At 40.7% G+C, this 16,242-nt stretch overlaps 1 protein-coding gene across 2 annotated transcripts in view; it reads left to right on the top strand.

The window, feature by feature from the left end:
* NTNG2 (netrin G2) overlaps positions 1-16,242 on the top strand; it is a 101,802-nt gene that overhangs the window by 28,520 nt on the left and 57,040 nt on the right. For both annotated transcript variants that reach the window (XM_051980222.1, XM_051980223.1), the window contains exon 3: positions 13,538-14,181. In XM_051980222.1, coding sequence (XP_051836182.1) covers positions 13,538-14,181 — 644 coding nt within the window. The remainder of the gene's footprint in view (positions 1-13,537; positions 14,182-16,242) is intronic.

Below are 16,242 nucleotides of genomic sequence, written 5' to 3' on the forward strand. Positions count from 1 at the left end.
ATTAATGTCCCAGAGAGAGATGGTGCTTAAGTTAACTTCAGCATTGTTTTCTCCTTCTCTTGCTCAGTTGGAAGCATTTGCAATATAAGACAAGAAGAAAGCATGATGGAAGCTTGAGATAAATAAGATATATACCCCCAAAAAAGCATATAATAAACACAAGCTATAACAAAGAAAGAAAAATTTTCTAACAATTGTAACAGTTCTAACAAACAAAAATTTCTAGAAAAGAGTGATCTTTTTGGATCAATGATGAAAATAGGCTACTTTGAGAGGAACTGAGCTTCTCATCATTACAAGAATTCAAGCAAAAGCCATCTCTTTCAGAGATGCTTCTAAAAGGCAGGAAGTTGAATTAGATAATGTCTCAGGAACCATTGTTTCTAAGAGCATTTGATGTAGCAAAAAGAATACTGATTTTGGAATTAGAATAATAATAAAATAGCTGATTTTGTTTGCAAAACACCTTATCAATATTGTCTCATTTTAAATGTCATAATAACTTTGGAAAGTCCGTGGAATTATTATCCCTATCTTAGGGATGGAGGAACTGAGGCTGAAAATAGGTAAGTGACTTGCCCAAGCTAATAAGTATCTGAGACTGGATTTGAGCTCAAATCTTTTTGACACTAAGCCCAAAGTCCAATACTCAATCTATTACACTATCTAGATGCCCAGAATTATGAGTTAAAACTCTTGTCTCTGATATTTCATAGTTGTGTAACCTTAGGCAACTCTTTTGATCATTCTTGTAATGTCGTCATTATATAAATCTTACAAGTGCTTTATAATGGTGAACTCTGATTCAATAGAACTGGGAGAGTGGCTCCTTTTTTGTCCCTTCCCTTATTTCTTGTTCATGCTGTTACAAATTTGAATTGAATTCACAATATGTTATTCTATAAATGTCATTAAGTCATTCTCCTAAAGCTGCATTGGTGTCTCTTAAACTAGATTATAAATGCCTTTCAGGGAGGGATTTTTGTACATGTTACCATAGTACTTAGGATGGGTATGTTTTCATTTAAAAAAGCAGTGTCCCCAAATCCAATTTACCAAACTGATAAGCTAGGGACTGTCATAAAAATCAAACCAATAAGTATTTATAATGTCGCTTCTGTGAGGTCCCTAGCATTGTGCTAGTTTCTATGAGAAATTGGTTAATCAACAATCTTCCAAGTATTGTGCCAAGCATTGAAGAAACAAAGACATAAATGAAGCAATTCTTGTTCTCAAGGTATTTAGCATTTTAATGCAAAAGCAACCATAAACAAGTACAAGCTAATACTAGAAGCATTAGAAAGAAAACATAAAGCTACCAAAGCATCACTTTAAGAAAGACCTTCTGGTAGGTAGTTGTCCTATGATGGAATTTAAGAGATATCTGAGATACTAATTCCTGCCTTTGAAAAACAGACCAGAGAATAATTTAATGTGGTTTAAAAATAAACTAACAAAATATGGTTCATACTCAGTTCTGCAGCAATTCAGAAAAGGGGAATACGATCAGAAGCTGGGGGCATCAAGGTCAAGGATAAAGGAGATAGGATGTGAGCCACCCTTGCATGATATATAAGCTTTAAATAGGCAGAGGGGAAAGGGAAGGCATTGGGGCAGGGAGAGGAGGTGGCGTGGATAGGGATGGGAACAAGCAAATGGGTAGAATTAAGGAATAGTTTCTTTCTATGTCTCTGTCTGTCTTTCTCTGTGTCTGTGGGTCTGTGGGTCTTTGGCTCTCTCTGTGTCTCTGTCTCTGTCTCTTTCTGTCTCTGACTCTGTCTCTGTCTTTCTGTCTCTGTCTGTCTCTGTCTCTGTCCCCTGTTCCCCTTTTCTCTCCAAAGATGGAATGAAAGAGATATGTGAGATACTTAATTCCTGCCTTTGAGGAACTGATAGACTAGACTGACTCTTCTGAAACGAATGCTAGGGACTGAGTGTAGAGGCAAGAGAAAGATATGGGACACAAATAACAATCCCACTTTCTCTTCTTCTTGTTTTCAATCTGAGGCAAATTATAGTATCATGATTTGAGTTGAAAGGGAATCATTTGGTCCATATATACCCCAAGGAACCGAGGCCCAGAAAGAATAAGGGACTTTGCCCAAGATCACAAGAATAATAAGTAGCAGAGTCAGGATTTGGATTCAGGTCTTCTGACTCCAGTTCTAGTACTCTGATCTATACTTTCTCATGTATGAAATGAATTAGATTAGATAATCTCAAAGGTAGAGATGGTTCTAATATTGTAAGAGTTTGTGAGCCAGGGAATTAACTCTACATTGTATTTCAGGAACCTTTAGCTTGTAAAAGGAGGACCAGAGACAGAAACAGAAGAATAGAAACAGAGGAGACAGAGACAGAAAAAGAAAAACAAAGATTGAGAGACACAGAGACAAAAAGAAAGAGAGAGATGGGGGGGAGGAGGAAGAGGAGGAAGAAGAGGTGGAGAAGGAGGGAGAAGAGAGAAGGAGGACGAAGAGAGAGAGAAGGAGGAAGAGAGAGAGGAGGAAGAGAGAAAAAGATGAGAGAGAGGAGAGAAAAAAAGAGGAGAGGAGAGGAAAGAGTTGCTTGACAGTAGACTTACATTGGTCTTTGGTAAGGGTAGGTGGGGGCTGAGGGAGGCCATGGGGAACAGGGCAGGTGCAGTATCAGCTGGTGATGGGATTATCAGCCCCAAAGAAGGAGTCGTTTGGAAATTATTACATAGAAAAGGGGACTGAGGACGAATTGTATGTGCCCTGGGGCAAAGCAGAGATTATCACTTTAAGAATAGAATTTTTAGCTTCTACAGAAGTTAACTCTTCCCTGCCAGGACTCTTGAAGCAGATCTCAGGCAGATTACATTGCTGGGGATAAGGTGTGGAGGGAGGAGGAAGAATCAGACAATTCTGAATCTACTGCCAGTTACTGTGGTGGGATGGAGTAGGCATTCAGAAGGCAATTCTGGAGTTGGCATTTGGTGCTGCTCCTGGTTGCCCTCATTCCTTCACTGGAACCTGCTCTTTCATCTCCCTCCTTCCCAGGAACTGGCCCTCAATCACAGCCATATTCCTATAGTTTCAAGGTTCTTAACTTTTTTTATGTCATGCAATTTATGGGAAAGCTTATGAACCCCTTTTCAGGCTAATGAGTTTTTTTTTAAAATTTCTAATTGCAGAAAATTCTACATTTTAGTTGGTGAAAATAAAAATTCATTCTGTTCCCATCCAAGTTCCCTGATTCCCTGAAATTTATCTATGTCCCTTGGGGAAAGGGGTCTGTGAATCCTGTATTTAAAACTCCTACTCTGATTTGGTACATGACATAGCCTTTTAGAAAAGGATTGATTGCCAGTCTTTGGGGTTGGCTGATTTGGTATCTTAAAGGACCCTTGCATAATGGTCAAAAAAAATTGAGATGAGAAAAAGTACTAGTCATGTTGGGCTTACCTACTCAAAACTGGTATATGAAGTTGGGCAATTAATTAGCTTCCTGGAGCAGGGAGCTTGCCCACAAACACAGGGGGGGAAAGCAAGTAGAGCCCATTAGAGCTACTGGGTCCACTGGAACAAGTCTCATCCTGGTGCATTGTACTCAGTGAATCAGATCTTCCCAGGACATCACTGCATCTCTAGTACTGAGATCCTACAAGGATTTACTGACATCTCGCAGACAGTGTGTGCAGGGCTAAAGATGCTTCGCCCAGTCCCTCTTCCTCCTGCTTCTTGAGACACTAGTTTGAGAGACTTTTGCTAGATATCAGTAGCCACGTATTCTCAAAGGTGGTCTCATACTGGTGGGTATCACTGCTGTCCAAGAAATCCCTGAATTTTAGGGAGTGAGAAGGGATGGAATAGAATGAGCCTCTCTCTGCCGGTGTTTATTTCGCATTTAACAGAGTAAGGTTTTGTATTTTGGGACATGAACTTTAAACTTACAATTCTACTCATATATATGATTATCTTACTGTTCACACACACACACACACACACACACACACACACACACACACACCTCATCATATATTTGGTTGGGACTTTTTCAAAGGGTGTTCAGTTGTAGAGAAGAGAAGGAAAAAGATAAAAAAGGAAGGAGTTAATAGTGGGAGAAGAAACAATGTTTATTGAAAATTTTCCTCATCTGTCTCTTGATTTCTTTGGGACCTCAACACCTGATGTCTTTTCAGCTGTGTCACAGTTTATGCCAGGTCCTAGAAAGGCAAACACTTGCTAGCAAGCAGATTCAATAAATGGTAGAAGAAGAAAGGCTGGTTGGTATTTCAAGGATCTCTGTCTGTGCTGGGTATATTTATATATTGTATGCACATGGATATGTATATCCTAGTTCCTTATGGAGTGTAAGAGGCAATGGATCCTAGATTCCAGATTACTGACTGGATAGACACATATGTCTCTCAATTACTTTAATCCAGACATGAAAGAACCACTGGACCACTGCATCAAGATGAATATCATAGCTTTGTATAGAATTAGGGAGTTTTAACATGATCCCATAAACTTGGATATGAAAAAAATTACAGTCTTATCTATAGTAACCTTTAACAGAAATTTAGCATTTCCTTTCATTCTGAATTTAAAAAAAAACTTTTATTCTGTGAAAGGGTCCTTAGAACTCATCAGACTGTCAAAGGGATCTATGATACAACACAGTGAATAAATCCTGGAGTTTGGACTCAATTTGCAATACATTATAATGGAAGAGAAGGATCAATGGTATTGTGAGCAATCAGTATGTACTGGCAATCTGCACATTCTATGTGTTCTGCCTTCTCCTAGGGAAGCATAAAGAATCTATTCTCTGATGGATTAAGGCCAAGGGAGGAAGGGACACAATAACCAAATAGACATGTGCTGGTTATAGTTAACCCTAAGGTTCCTTTAGCTCCATCAGGGACATCAAATGGCAGCAGACTTAGAGACCCATATCCCCTTTCCTTCAGAGAGCTCCACACCTTGCTAATGTCCATTCATTTTCACAGAGAGCCTTCCATTACTCCCCTCTACTTAGCCTTGAAAAATTCTTTGAAGAAAATGAGGTTACCTGAGAAAGTCATGAAGCTCAGGGTCCCTAGTTATTAGGAGTGAAAGAACTAGGGTCTGAGTGGTTTTTTAAAAAAATGATTACACTCTCAAGGATAAAGGTCTTGAATCTATTCTTTATCTTTTACTTCATCTACCCCTAAGTACCACTGGCCTGGGGGTATTCCCAGTCCACTGAATCACAGGGTATCCCTGCTTACTTTAGCACAGGATGTCAGAATAAGAAGGCATTTTCAGAACATAGAAAATTAGAACCTTAGAACATAGAATGAAATTTTTGGAAAGAATTTTAGGACATAGAACTTTAGAGCAAAATACAATATGCATACACACACATAGGGATATATGTCTCTTTAAGGGGTGAAAAGTTCTTTATATGTATTAACTCATTTGATCCTCATAACAGTGCAGCGAAGTAGGTGCTATTATTAGGGACTTTGGAACATAGAATGTTAAGGCTGGAAGGGACCTGAGAGATCGTCTAGTTCAGCTTCCTTAATTGACATAATTGCTTGAATTATGGCTTGCTGGGCCAAGTAAGCTTAGGGGCTGAACTCTCTGGATGATTAAAGGGCTTATATAATGAAAATGCAATATATAAGTGTGGTGCTGGTGTTCCTGCATTCCCACCTAACCATACTGTGGGCTGGGAATACCTCAGCCCCGTAGCAAGTGCACAAAGGGCTCTCTGGGAATTAAGAAGGAAGTAGGATATTATCCTGGGAAAAAGTTCTGAGCTGGGAATAAAGATACCGGAGTCTAGTCTTCATCTCATCACTGTGGTCCAGGACAAGTCATTTCCCCCAATTCCTATCTAAGACTCAATTTCTTTCTGTATAAAATGAAGGGCTTGGATTAAATGGTTTCTAAGATCCCTTTGACCTCCAAAGTGCTATTTCATTCTGTATGCTGAGGCAGTCTTCCCTTTCTTGGGCACAGACTAGTTGTCTCAGGGGCAAGGTTCAGGGTGAGAAACAAGTGAGTTGGCATCTCTTGGATGGCTTCCACAGTAGGCAGGTCTCTAGGGAAAGACACATACCTTGCCTGGCTCTTCTTGCTCTGCCTAAGTAATTGCTTCAATCCAAGAGGAAGAATCTCACAAAAACAAAAGGCATGTCCCACCTCACCCCTGACCCCCCCCCCCAGATCCTGACTTGTGATTACTAAGGACTGCTCTGTGAGACAGGGCAGTGTCAGTTTCTGCTGATTCATGGGATCTTGAACGGAACACAAAGTTTTCTGCCATCCTGGCTGAGGGGGTCACCTTGCACTAGTGTTCCTTCTTCTTTAAGAGAAACTGAAAAGATGGGAACTGTGAGGCAAGGAGGTGAAGGATGAAAAAGTGAAGGGAAAGTGGGCAGAGAGAAGAATCAGTATACCAGAGAGGAGAGAGGGGGAGGGAAAGAAAGGGATTTGGGAGGAGGGGGAGAAATAAGTGGAAAAAGAGAAAAGGGGGAGGGAGAATGAAAGGAAGAGACAGAAAAAATGTAAGGGGAAGACAGAGAGGAGGGAGAAAGGAGAAGAGGGAAGGAGGATTAGAGGAAGAGGGGAAGGGAATCAGAAATCAAGAGAGACAGAAAGAGACAGAGAGGAAGATGGAGAGAGAGAAGGAAAATGAGAAATAGAAAGGAAAGAGAAGAGGGAAAGAAAGGGGAGAAGTGGAGAGAGAGAGAGAGAGAGAGAGAGAGAGAGAGAGAGAGAGAGAGATTTCATGTGCTAGAATTAGAAACTCCTCAGTAAAAGGCTCCATTTCCACTGTGTTAATAATTTATTCCAGCTCCAACTTTTCTTATCAATAAATAGGAAACAGCTTGTTAGGAACAATTTCCCCTGCCCTTTTCTCCCGGAATAAAAGACCCCCACAGTCTTTCAGACCTCTCCTCAGAAGAAGAACAAAATGAAAGAGAAGAATGTTATTAAGACATGAGAAACATCTGGGTAGCTCCCTCCATTCACCTCTTTGCCAGGATGGTTTCCCTGTCCGTCCCAAGTCCTGCTTTATATTGACAAGGGCTGGTGATCTTAGGTTAGCTTTCCTCCATCCTGCAGGGCTACATGAGGCCCAGATGATTTTTTTATTGATCCTCATTTTCTCCTGATTGTCCTCCCTTCCTCCCCCCCCCACTGCCACCCTCAGGGCTTGTCCTTGGCAGCTACTTGCCACCCACCTTAGACTCTGCCAACATCTGCTTCTCAGCACCCAGTTGAGGTTGGCAGCATTGAAGATGAGACAGGGTTTTGTTGGCAAGTCGGTAGACAGGTTAAAAAAAATCTGTTAGCTGCTAAGATGTTCCTTGGCCCTGGCCATACTCCCCCATGTCAGAACAGTAGGGTGTCTGGCAGTAGGAGTGATGCTTGGTGAAAAAGCATAGCAGAAAGACTGTGGGACTATATTTTCCCTTTTTAAAAAAAAAACTAAACTGGAGATTTTTTGCAGTTTTCTTTTACGCCTAGACTAATTTTGTTCATACTTCAGGCCTGAACTAATTTGGATGGGTGATAGATACTTTTTTAGGCAAAGCTTCAAAATACAGTTTGGTAGACAGAGCACCAAACAAGAAGTCAGAAGCCTTGAGCTCTAACCCTAGTTTTTCCATTTTAATGATTGCATGTGACAGAAAAGCCAGTCACTTACTTTTTTGAGACTTATTGTTCTTTATTTGTAAAGTAAAAATAATACCTGTCCTTCCTATTTCAAAAGATTGTTATATGGATATAATTTAAAAATTAGCTAACATTTACATGTTATTATAAGGTTGGCAAAATGCTTACATACATTATCTAATTGGAACCTGATAACAACCTTGAAAGATAGTTACTGTAGGTATTATTATCTCCATTTTATAGATGAGGAAATTGATGATCAGAGAGGGTGAGTTGGAAAAAGAATTCAAAATCAGGTCTTTCTGTCTCCAAATCCAGGAAGCCAGACAGCCAAACTGGTGCTATGATTGCTATGATTTTTTTAACTGGTGCTATGATTGCTATGATTTCATTGGAGTGAAGGAACTCCTAGTGAGGAAACGTTCTCAGCTTTCTCTGCAATTTAAATCTTTTCAAATTTTTTTTTCCTGATGAGGTAATTGGGATTAAGTAACTTGTCCAGCTTCATATACCTAGCAAGTGTTAAGTGACTTGCCCAGAGTCACACAGCTAGAAAGTGTTACATATTGGAGGTTGGATTTGAACTCAGGTCCTCCTGACTCTAGGGCTAGTGCTCTATGGACTGCACCATCCAACTGCCCCACAACTTAAGTCTTAAGAGTTGCTGGAGGTACTTTGAGGTTAAGAATCTTGCCTGAGATCTTGCAATCAATATATGTAATTCATCCATTATACTATAATGCCTCTCAGGTATCAAAGGGATATCATTATAATTTTCAAATGTGACGTCTGTTTTTGTAAAGAGCACAGTGTTTTTGTAAAGAGCACAGAATTAGAATATGAGGGGATCCCAAAGGCCATCTAATTCAACCTTTTCATTTCTCCAATTGAGAAAACTGGAACTCAGGAAAGTGAGTTGCCTGAAAAAAACAAAACTTGCCTGAGATCCCATCACTGCCACACCGCTTAACTAACTGTGATCCAGAGAACTTGGTGTTGCTAAGATCTTAGGGATGACCAGCATTCTAACAATTCAATTAGTCCTTCGATTCCTTTAGACAGAAAGAAAAGAGGAGGGAGAACAGAGACAGCTCAAGAGTGTTTGGTTTAAACTTAGGTTCCATGACTCCAAGAATAGTGCTTTTTGCATTATACTACAGGTCTAGAATTTCTTTCTTATGTAATCTTACAGGAGAAATTAGATTAATTCTCCCTTCCAAAAACATCCATGTGACTATTAGAAGACAATGATCATCTCCCTTAAATTTCCTCTTCCCTAGGTTCGATACTCCAATTTCCTTCCAGAAATTCTTATACAATATCATGTCAACTCTCCCTATCAGTCTCCCTTTAGGTGAATTCTTATTTATGGTAACTGATTGAAAAAGTGAAATGCTCAATTCTAAGCAAAATCCAAAATGTTTTAAGTGATGAAAATATTATTGGAATAAATGTGACATTATTCCAAAACTCCAACTTTAAAGGATAGAATTCACTGGGTGAATAAATTCTCTGAATATTCTCACTATTATAATCATACTTCCCATGTTAATACATATGAGTCCATGTGAATTGATAGAAAGATATACTTCTTGTCTTTTGGGGAGTTCACAGCTAAGAAAGGAGAGAAACCATCAGATCTCCTGGTTCTAAGTAACTGTTGGGTGCAAGTTCTGCTCACTATTGGTTCACAGAGAAGGGAGCACTGAACAGGTTATGGAATAAAGATTTCAGCTTTCACCATTCTTCACCGAGAGCAGTTAGACATTATGACCCCTCTTCCCTGTCTGTGTCAGACAGGATATCCCCAGGGAGGGATTGGAGTTTGATCTGGGTGGAATCTGAGATTATTCTTTCAACCTCCCAGGTATCCCCCATCTCTGGGTTTTGAAGAACTTTTGGCTATTGAGTCTCTTTGGTTCTGTTGGTCTAGATGCAGGGGTTCTCAAACTTTTAAAATAGGGGGCCAGTTCACTGTCCCTCAGACTGTTGGAGGAATGGACTATAGTAAAAACAAAAAGTTTGTTTTGTGGACCTTTAAATAAAGAAACTTCATAGCCCTGGGTAAGGGGGACAATCGTCCTCAGCTATTGCATCTGGCCCGCGGGCCATAGTTTGAGGACCCCTGGGTCTAGATTGTCTGCTATCCTTGCTTACCACTTCCTACCCATCTTCACTTGCATCACTTACCCTGTCACCCCCACCAATTTATATTTTCTTTCTAACTAACTTTTCTTTCTTTTTTTCCCTGAGGCAATTGGGGTTAAGTGACTTGCACAGGGTCAAGCAGCCAGGACGTGTTAAGTGTCTGAGATCAGATTTTAATTCAAGTCCTCCTGACTTCAGGGCTGGGGCTCTATCCATTGCACCACCTAGCTGCCCCCTAACTAATCTTTCTGACTATTTGCTGTTGTGTAACTTTAAAGACTGGCAGGCAAATGTTAGTATTTTGGCTTTTTCCAAGACTGGATATGACTGTGGTTGGGAGAGGGGCTCTGAGTCGCCACTTGGTTAAGGTCTCCCAATCTAATAATTGGCCCTGTGTAACAGAAAGGATTTTGCACAGAATCTGGAGCCCTGGGTTCTGGTCATGAGCTGGAACTTCCCCTACCTCGGCCTTAGTTTCCTCCTTTGTCACATTAGTAGCTCATGCTTTTTGGAGCACTTTAAAGTTTACAATATGCTGACCTCAGACAACCCTGTAGGACAGGTAAGTGTAAGTATGATTATCCCCAACTTACAGATTATATATATTATATAATTATATATTACTTCTTCTTAGAAGTCTGAGAGACAAGCAGATTGACTTATACGAGGTCACACAAATAAGCCATGTTTCTATCCCCATGGTGCAATGGATTTTCAGTTTGGATTCCAGCTCTGCTGGTTTTCTGATGGAGGCAACACACTTGTTTTATCCAATCCTCAGTTTCCTCATCTGTGAAAGGAAAGGGTTAGACAACTTTTAAAATCTCTTCCATCTCTAACTCTATACTCATATGAATTAGCTTATCTCTAAAGTCCTTCCAGCCTTTCAGGCTATGATTCTGTCATCTTAAAAGGTTAGGAACATAATCCTGATGTAATCCTTCTTTTTCATATTATATCTCATTATCATCATCATCATCATTTATCTTATTATTCAGCCATGTCTAATGAAAATAAGTGGGAAGCAGCAAAGGAGCAACAGACAAGGGTGAACCACAGTTGCCCTTCATAGAGATTGGTTCTAAATTCCCATTACTCACACACAATTTAATCAGCTGTGTTCCAGGGCATTTGGGTTGGTGGGGGTATTAGGGGTGACCATGCTTCTAGCAGTTCAATTAATTTTCCAAATTTCCTTAAGCAGAAAGGAAAGGTGGGGGAAGGTGTCAGATATAATAAAACAATTGTGTATTTGGGACTTCAGCTTTGGCAAGACTTGGTCTATGCCAACAGGATATCTTGTTACTTAAAAAAATTAAAGATTAAATAGTCAAGTATGTGTGGAAAACAGAGAGAGAGAGAGAGAGAGAGAGAGAGAGAGAGAGAGAGAGAGAGAGAGAGAGAGAGAGAATGAATGGATAATGGGAGAATATCAGTCTGGTTCAGCTTCTAGATTTATTTATTGTACTTGCTGTTTATTAAACTCTCTCCACAGCAGGAGCAGGCTGGTAAATACACAGGCTGATTCATTAGCATTTCTGGCCATCTGCTTCTCAGAGCCAGGAGCAGGGGGCTGCGCTTTGACTCCCCAGGTTAGGGCAGGACGGTATTTGGCAGAGGGGTTAGATCTCAGTGGTAGCAGGGTTTCAGTTTTCTAATGATGGACAGACAGTAAAAAGGGGGATGTCAGCTATGACATCTTTTGAATCCTTGTCCCAGGATACTATTCTTTGGGGTCTGGGTGAGAGAGAATGAAAAAAGACAGTAGGAGGGAGAATATGATCAGGCAACTCCCTTCCCCCTGCAGTAGTCAGCTAGGGGTAGCGATCAGGAGTCCACTGTGGTCACTCTTGGGTTAGATTTTGAGAGAGTGTCTGAGGACATAGGAAAAATGGATAGTTCCTGCCCTTGATACAATCTGTGCAGTATAATTTTTATTATACTTACAGTAATGCTTATTAACAAGTTGCCATTAGGTTAATATCAATGGGTAGGGCATTGATATTTTAAGATAGTGGGAAAATGTTACAGATAAATCTTCTGGAAAAATTATCCCAAATGAAGCATTTTTCCTTAAAGCCATTGCCTCCCATCCCTTCCCTAACCCTACGTGCCTTTTCAGAAAAGCCCAAAATAAGGAAGAAAATGACAAATCATATATTTAGAAATGGATAGGATCTTGGAGGTCACCTAGTCTAAGTCCTTTCATTTTACAGTGAGGAGCTGAGACCTTAAAAGGTTGTAACTTGCCCGAGGTCACACAAGTGACAGATGTAAGATTTGCATCCATTTCCTCTGATTCCCGAGCCAGTACTCCTTCCACTGGATCAGGAGAACTTGTTTAAAAAAAGAGGTGGGGGGAGAGTTGGAAAGGAGAAAGCAGTGCTGGAAGGACTAACTGATATCCTCTGGACCTAGAGTAATAGCATATTAATCTCATAAATTCATCTATGCTAATAAGAGAAAGTTAGAGAAGGCTGATAATGGACATCTAGAGACAGAGATATCTTTTGTTGCTTAATACATTATGGACTCTATAGTTAGGATGTGGGGCTTCTGGTCCTCACCTTTACCACTTACTCACTGTATGACTGTAGTCAATTCACATTCCTTCTCTGGCCTTTGCTTTCCTTATCTCTAAAATGTCAGGGTTGAACTAAGAGTCCTTCCCACTCTGGTAGTTGTTTGATCCTTTGAGTCTTTGAATTTCAGGTTGGTTGCAAGGAAAGGGATTGGAGAAGGACTATTTTTGTACAAGGGGGCTTTGGGGTGCCCTTTAAAGCATTAGAATTGAGAGAGGGAAGAGCTATCAACAGGCTTAAGAGCAAATAAAAGCCCTCCTGGGCTACCTATGCCTGGCTATAGAAATTGGGGATTTACCTTTGGCATCTTGCCTCTATCCCATCTAGACACTGGGTCCCATGCTGATTCTCCATCTCAGGAGTTAATGAGCACCTCTTGCCCCCATATGAAGAAGCAGCAAGAAGTTTTAATGCGAGGATTCTAGCTGTTTTGCTTCTGACCAAATGAAGGATTTGAAATATTCATCAAATAGGACTGAAAATGGCCTGGGGAGTCAGAGTTTCATGAGTAACCTTTTGAGGATTCCAGTATTCACACTGGAGTTCACATATAAAAAGCAAATAAGAGAAAATAGATTTAAATGGCAACAATAGGGGTCAGGGCTAATCTAAAGAGGAAACATATTACCTGGGACCATTGTCATCTTAGAAATATGCAGCCTTTGCTTCCCAGGAAGTCTATAATAGTGCAAACTTCCAAATGCTGAGATATGGTTTTAGAAGCAACCTAAGAGACAATATGAAAACAAAAGGAGCTAGAAGGTAAAGTTTTTTCTCAGTAAGTGCCTGGAGCTAAAGCAATGGGATATTTGCTAGAGCTTGTATGCAGTAACCTGCATTGTTACACTCTAAGAGGGAAGTAGAGGGATGGATGTTGACCTGCCAACTCTGGAAACTCTGCCCAATAATCTGGTATCTTGGAAATTTTTCCCAACCTACAGACAGAGGCTGCCCTACTCAGTTATTGGATGTTCTCAAGTACTTCCTGTCCCCTTTGTTGAGGAAAACATTTTCTGGTAGCGTTGAGAACAATCAAACATTAGAGCCATAGATACTGGAGACAGCTTCTGGGATAGAGGGGAGGGCGGTGCTTGTTCTGTTTTTAGGGGGTCCCTGCTAACAAGCCAACAGCTGCCCTTCCCCTTTCCTTTCCCCCTCCCCCAGGAAAACCCGTACTTGTGCAGTGATGAGTGTGATGCTTCAAACCCAGACCTGGCCCACCCACCTCGGCTCATGTTTGACAAGGAGGATGAGGGGCTGGCCACCTACTGGCAGAGTGTGACATGGAGCCGATACCCAAGTCCACTGGAAGCCAATATCACCCTTTCCTGGAACAAGAGCATCGAGCTGACTGATGACATAGTGGTGACCTTTGAGTACGGTCGTCCTACTATCATGATGCTGGAGAAGTCACTGGACAATGGGCGGACCTGGCATCCCTATCAGTATTACGCAGAAGACTGCATGGAAGCCTTCAACATGCCTCCCCGCAGGGTCCGTGACCTGTCCTCCACGAGCGCTAACCGGGTGGTCTGCACAGAGGAGTATTCGCGGTGGGCGGGCTCCAAGAAGGAGAAGCACGTGCGCTTCGAGGTACGAGACCGCTTTGCCATCTTTGCTGGCCCGGATCTCCGCAACCTGGACAACCTCTACACCAGGCTGGAGAGTGCCAAGGGACTCAAGGAGTTTTTCACCGCCACTGACCTGCGCATGAAACTGCTCCGGCCTGCTTTGGGGGGCACCTATGTTCAGCGAGAGAACCTCTACAAATACTTCTATGCCATCTCCAACATCGAGGTCATTGGCAGGTAAAGCCCGGGGCTGAGGGAGCTGTGGGAGGGAAGGGAGGGGCTATTCTAAAGAGGGAAAGCAAATACTTGATTTAAGGGCTCTCCAATATAAATAGGAATTGTCATTTTGAGAAGTGGAATCTCATCCTACATCATATTGAACTTTTACTTAGCAACTGAATGGCACCCAAAAGAGATGTCAACTGTTTTTAATTGGTCTGGTGCCAAATGACTTTCTATTCTAGCATATTGAGAGATTATGCAAGGTATATGTCAATATGGTCTAAATAGAGGCCAGCTCTACTCCTGGGATGTGAGTCATTAATCTAGGAAGCTAACAATGTCTTGAATATTGACATATTTCATTAAAGGATCATGGTTCCAATATACATAAATGTTGGATTGCCATTTTTAATGACACCATTTCTCACATAGTGCTATTTAAAAAAAAAGAAAAAGAAAAAACCCTTACAAGAAAGACTAAATAAGGTTAATTGTATGGTGGTTGGTTGTTCTATAGTAGTTTTAATATAGCACTGGGTTGCTCAGGAAATCCTCCAATCAACTGAATTTCTCAACCTATATTTTGTGAAATTTCAGGATTTTAGGAGCAGGTAACAGAGTAAATGAGATGTAAAGGCATGCCCCTTTCAGATTTCTTTGTACTCTGAAATATAGCCCAATCCTTCATTTCTCTTCACTACATGGCAGGAAATCTCTTTCAATAAAGAATAAAAGAGAAAGGGAGAAATTAACTAACACATCAACTGAGTTTGACAATATATTAAATATTCCACACCCCCAGTCCCCCACTTCTGAAAGGAGTGCATCATTTTTTCATCTCTTTTCTAGGTTGACTAATTAGTTTTTATGGTCACAAGAGAAATTAAATTGACATACTTTAACATTCAGTCAGCATAGTTAGTTTCTTGCCCAAGGAAAATGGGCTTATGGTGATTTGAACATCTGTATGAAAGCTTAAACAAATTAAGAGTTATTGGAGTAAATTTTTCCTTCCTTAGGCCACTTGACCAAAGTTGCTTAATTAGAAACTCTAAGCAAGTATAAGTATGAACTAGACAAAAGTTTATTCTTCATGGCCTTTTCTCCTTTCAGCAAATTCTTGGATTGAAACTATATTACTTGCAGCCCATCCTCCCTAGCTTGGCATTATTTGTTGTTCCCATCCAGAGTAACAGAGTCTTATTAGGATGTCTCCTTTTTCCTCACAAAGATATTGAAATTCCTCCATCCTGTATCAAAACCCCTCAGGACCAAGTTCTCTGTGCCATTCAGGATGACAAATCACTCATCTGAGAAATGTAATCATGCTAATGGGAAAGGGCTTGAGGACACCATCCCATAGGATCTATTTGTTATATGTGTATCCTCCAAGATAACACATGCATTTAAAGAAGGGCCTTCCACAAATAATACCACCCCCTTTAATAGTTAACGCAAAAAAGTGAGTCTAATGGAAGACATTTTGTACCAAGCAGAAGAGTACTATGATTGGTCTGTGGTTAGAATTATAGAAAGAGGAAGTGAAATAAGATCGAGGAAACAGAATTCTTATCTTGAGGTTAAGCTGGGATCTACGTACCAGACAAGCACACACAGTGAGTGAAGTGGTTCAGTACCTTGGACAGAAATCATTGGTAGTCTATACAGACTACAGAGCCCAGAAGAGAAGAATTAGGATAAAGACCAATATCCATATGGAAGGATGGAGATGGGGAAAGGAAAGTGATGTGATTTCTACTTATAAAGAAAAATGGGCCAAATTCTTTAACATTATGTTCCAGCTCCCCTTCCCCTGACTTTAACTTTGGACAGATCCCTTCACTCTGAAATTGTTACCTGTTTGTAAAATAAAGGAATTAGCCGTCATGGTTTTCAAGATTCATTCTACTTCTAGAAATTCTGTGATAATCTTGTTATGCTAGTAGAACTTTCCCTGCCCCCCCACTGCCTCCCCTTCTCACCTAGACTCGAAGGTTCTCATCTCGAACTTGGCATGAAGAACCCTGTGGGTAGCTCATATTAGCAGTAGTGGTGGCAAAACTACAGCAATCAATT

This window comes from Antechinus flavipes, chromosome 2 (assembly GCF_016432865.1).
Source record: "Antechinus flavipes isolate AdamAnt ecotype Samford, QLD, Australia chromosome 2, AdamAnt_v2, whole genome shotgun sequence".
NCBI lineage: Eukaryota > Metazoa > Chordata > Mammalia > Dasyuromorphia > Dasyuridae > Antechinus > Antechinus flavipes.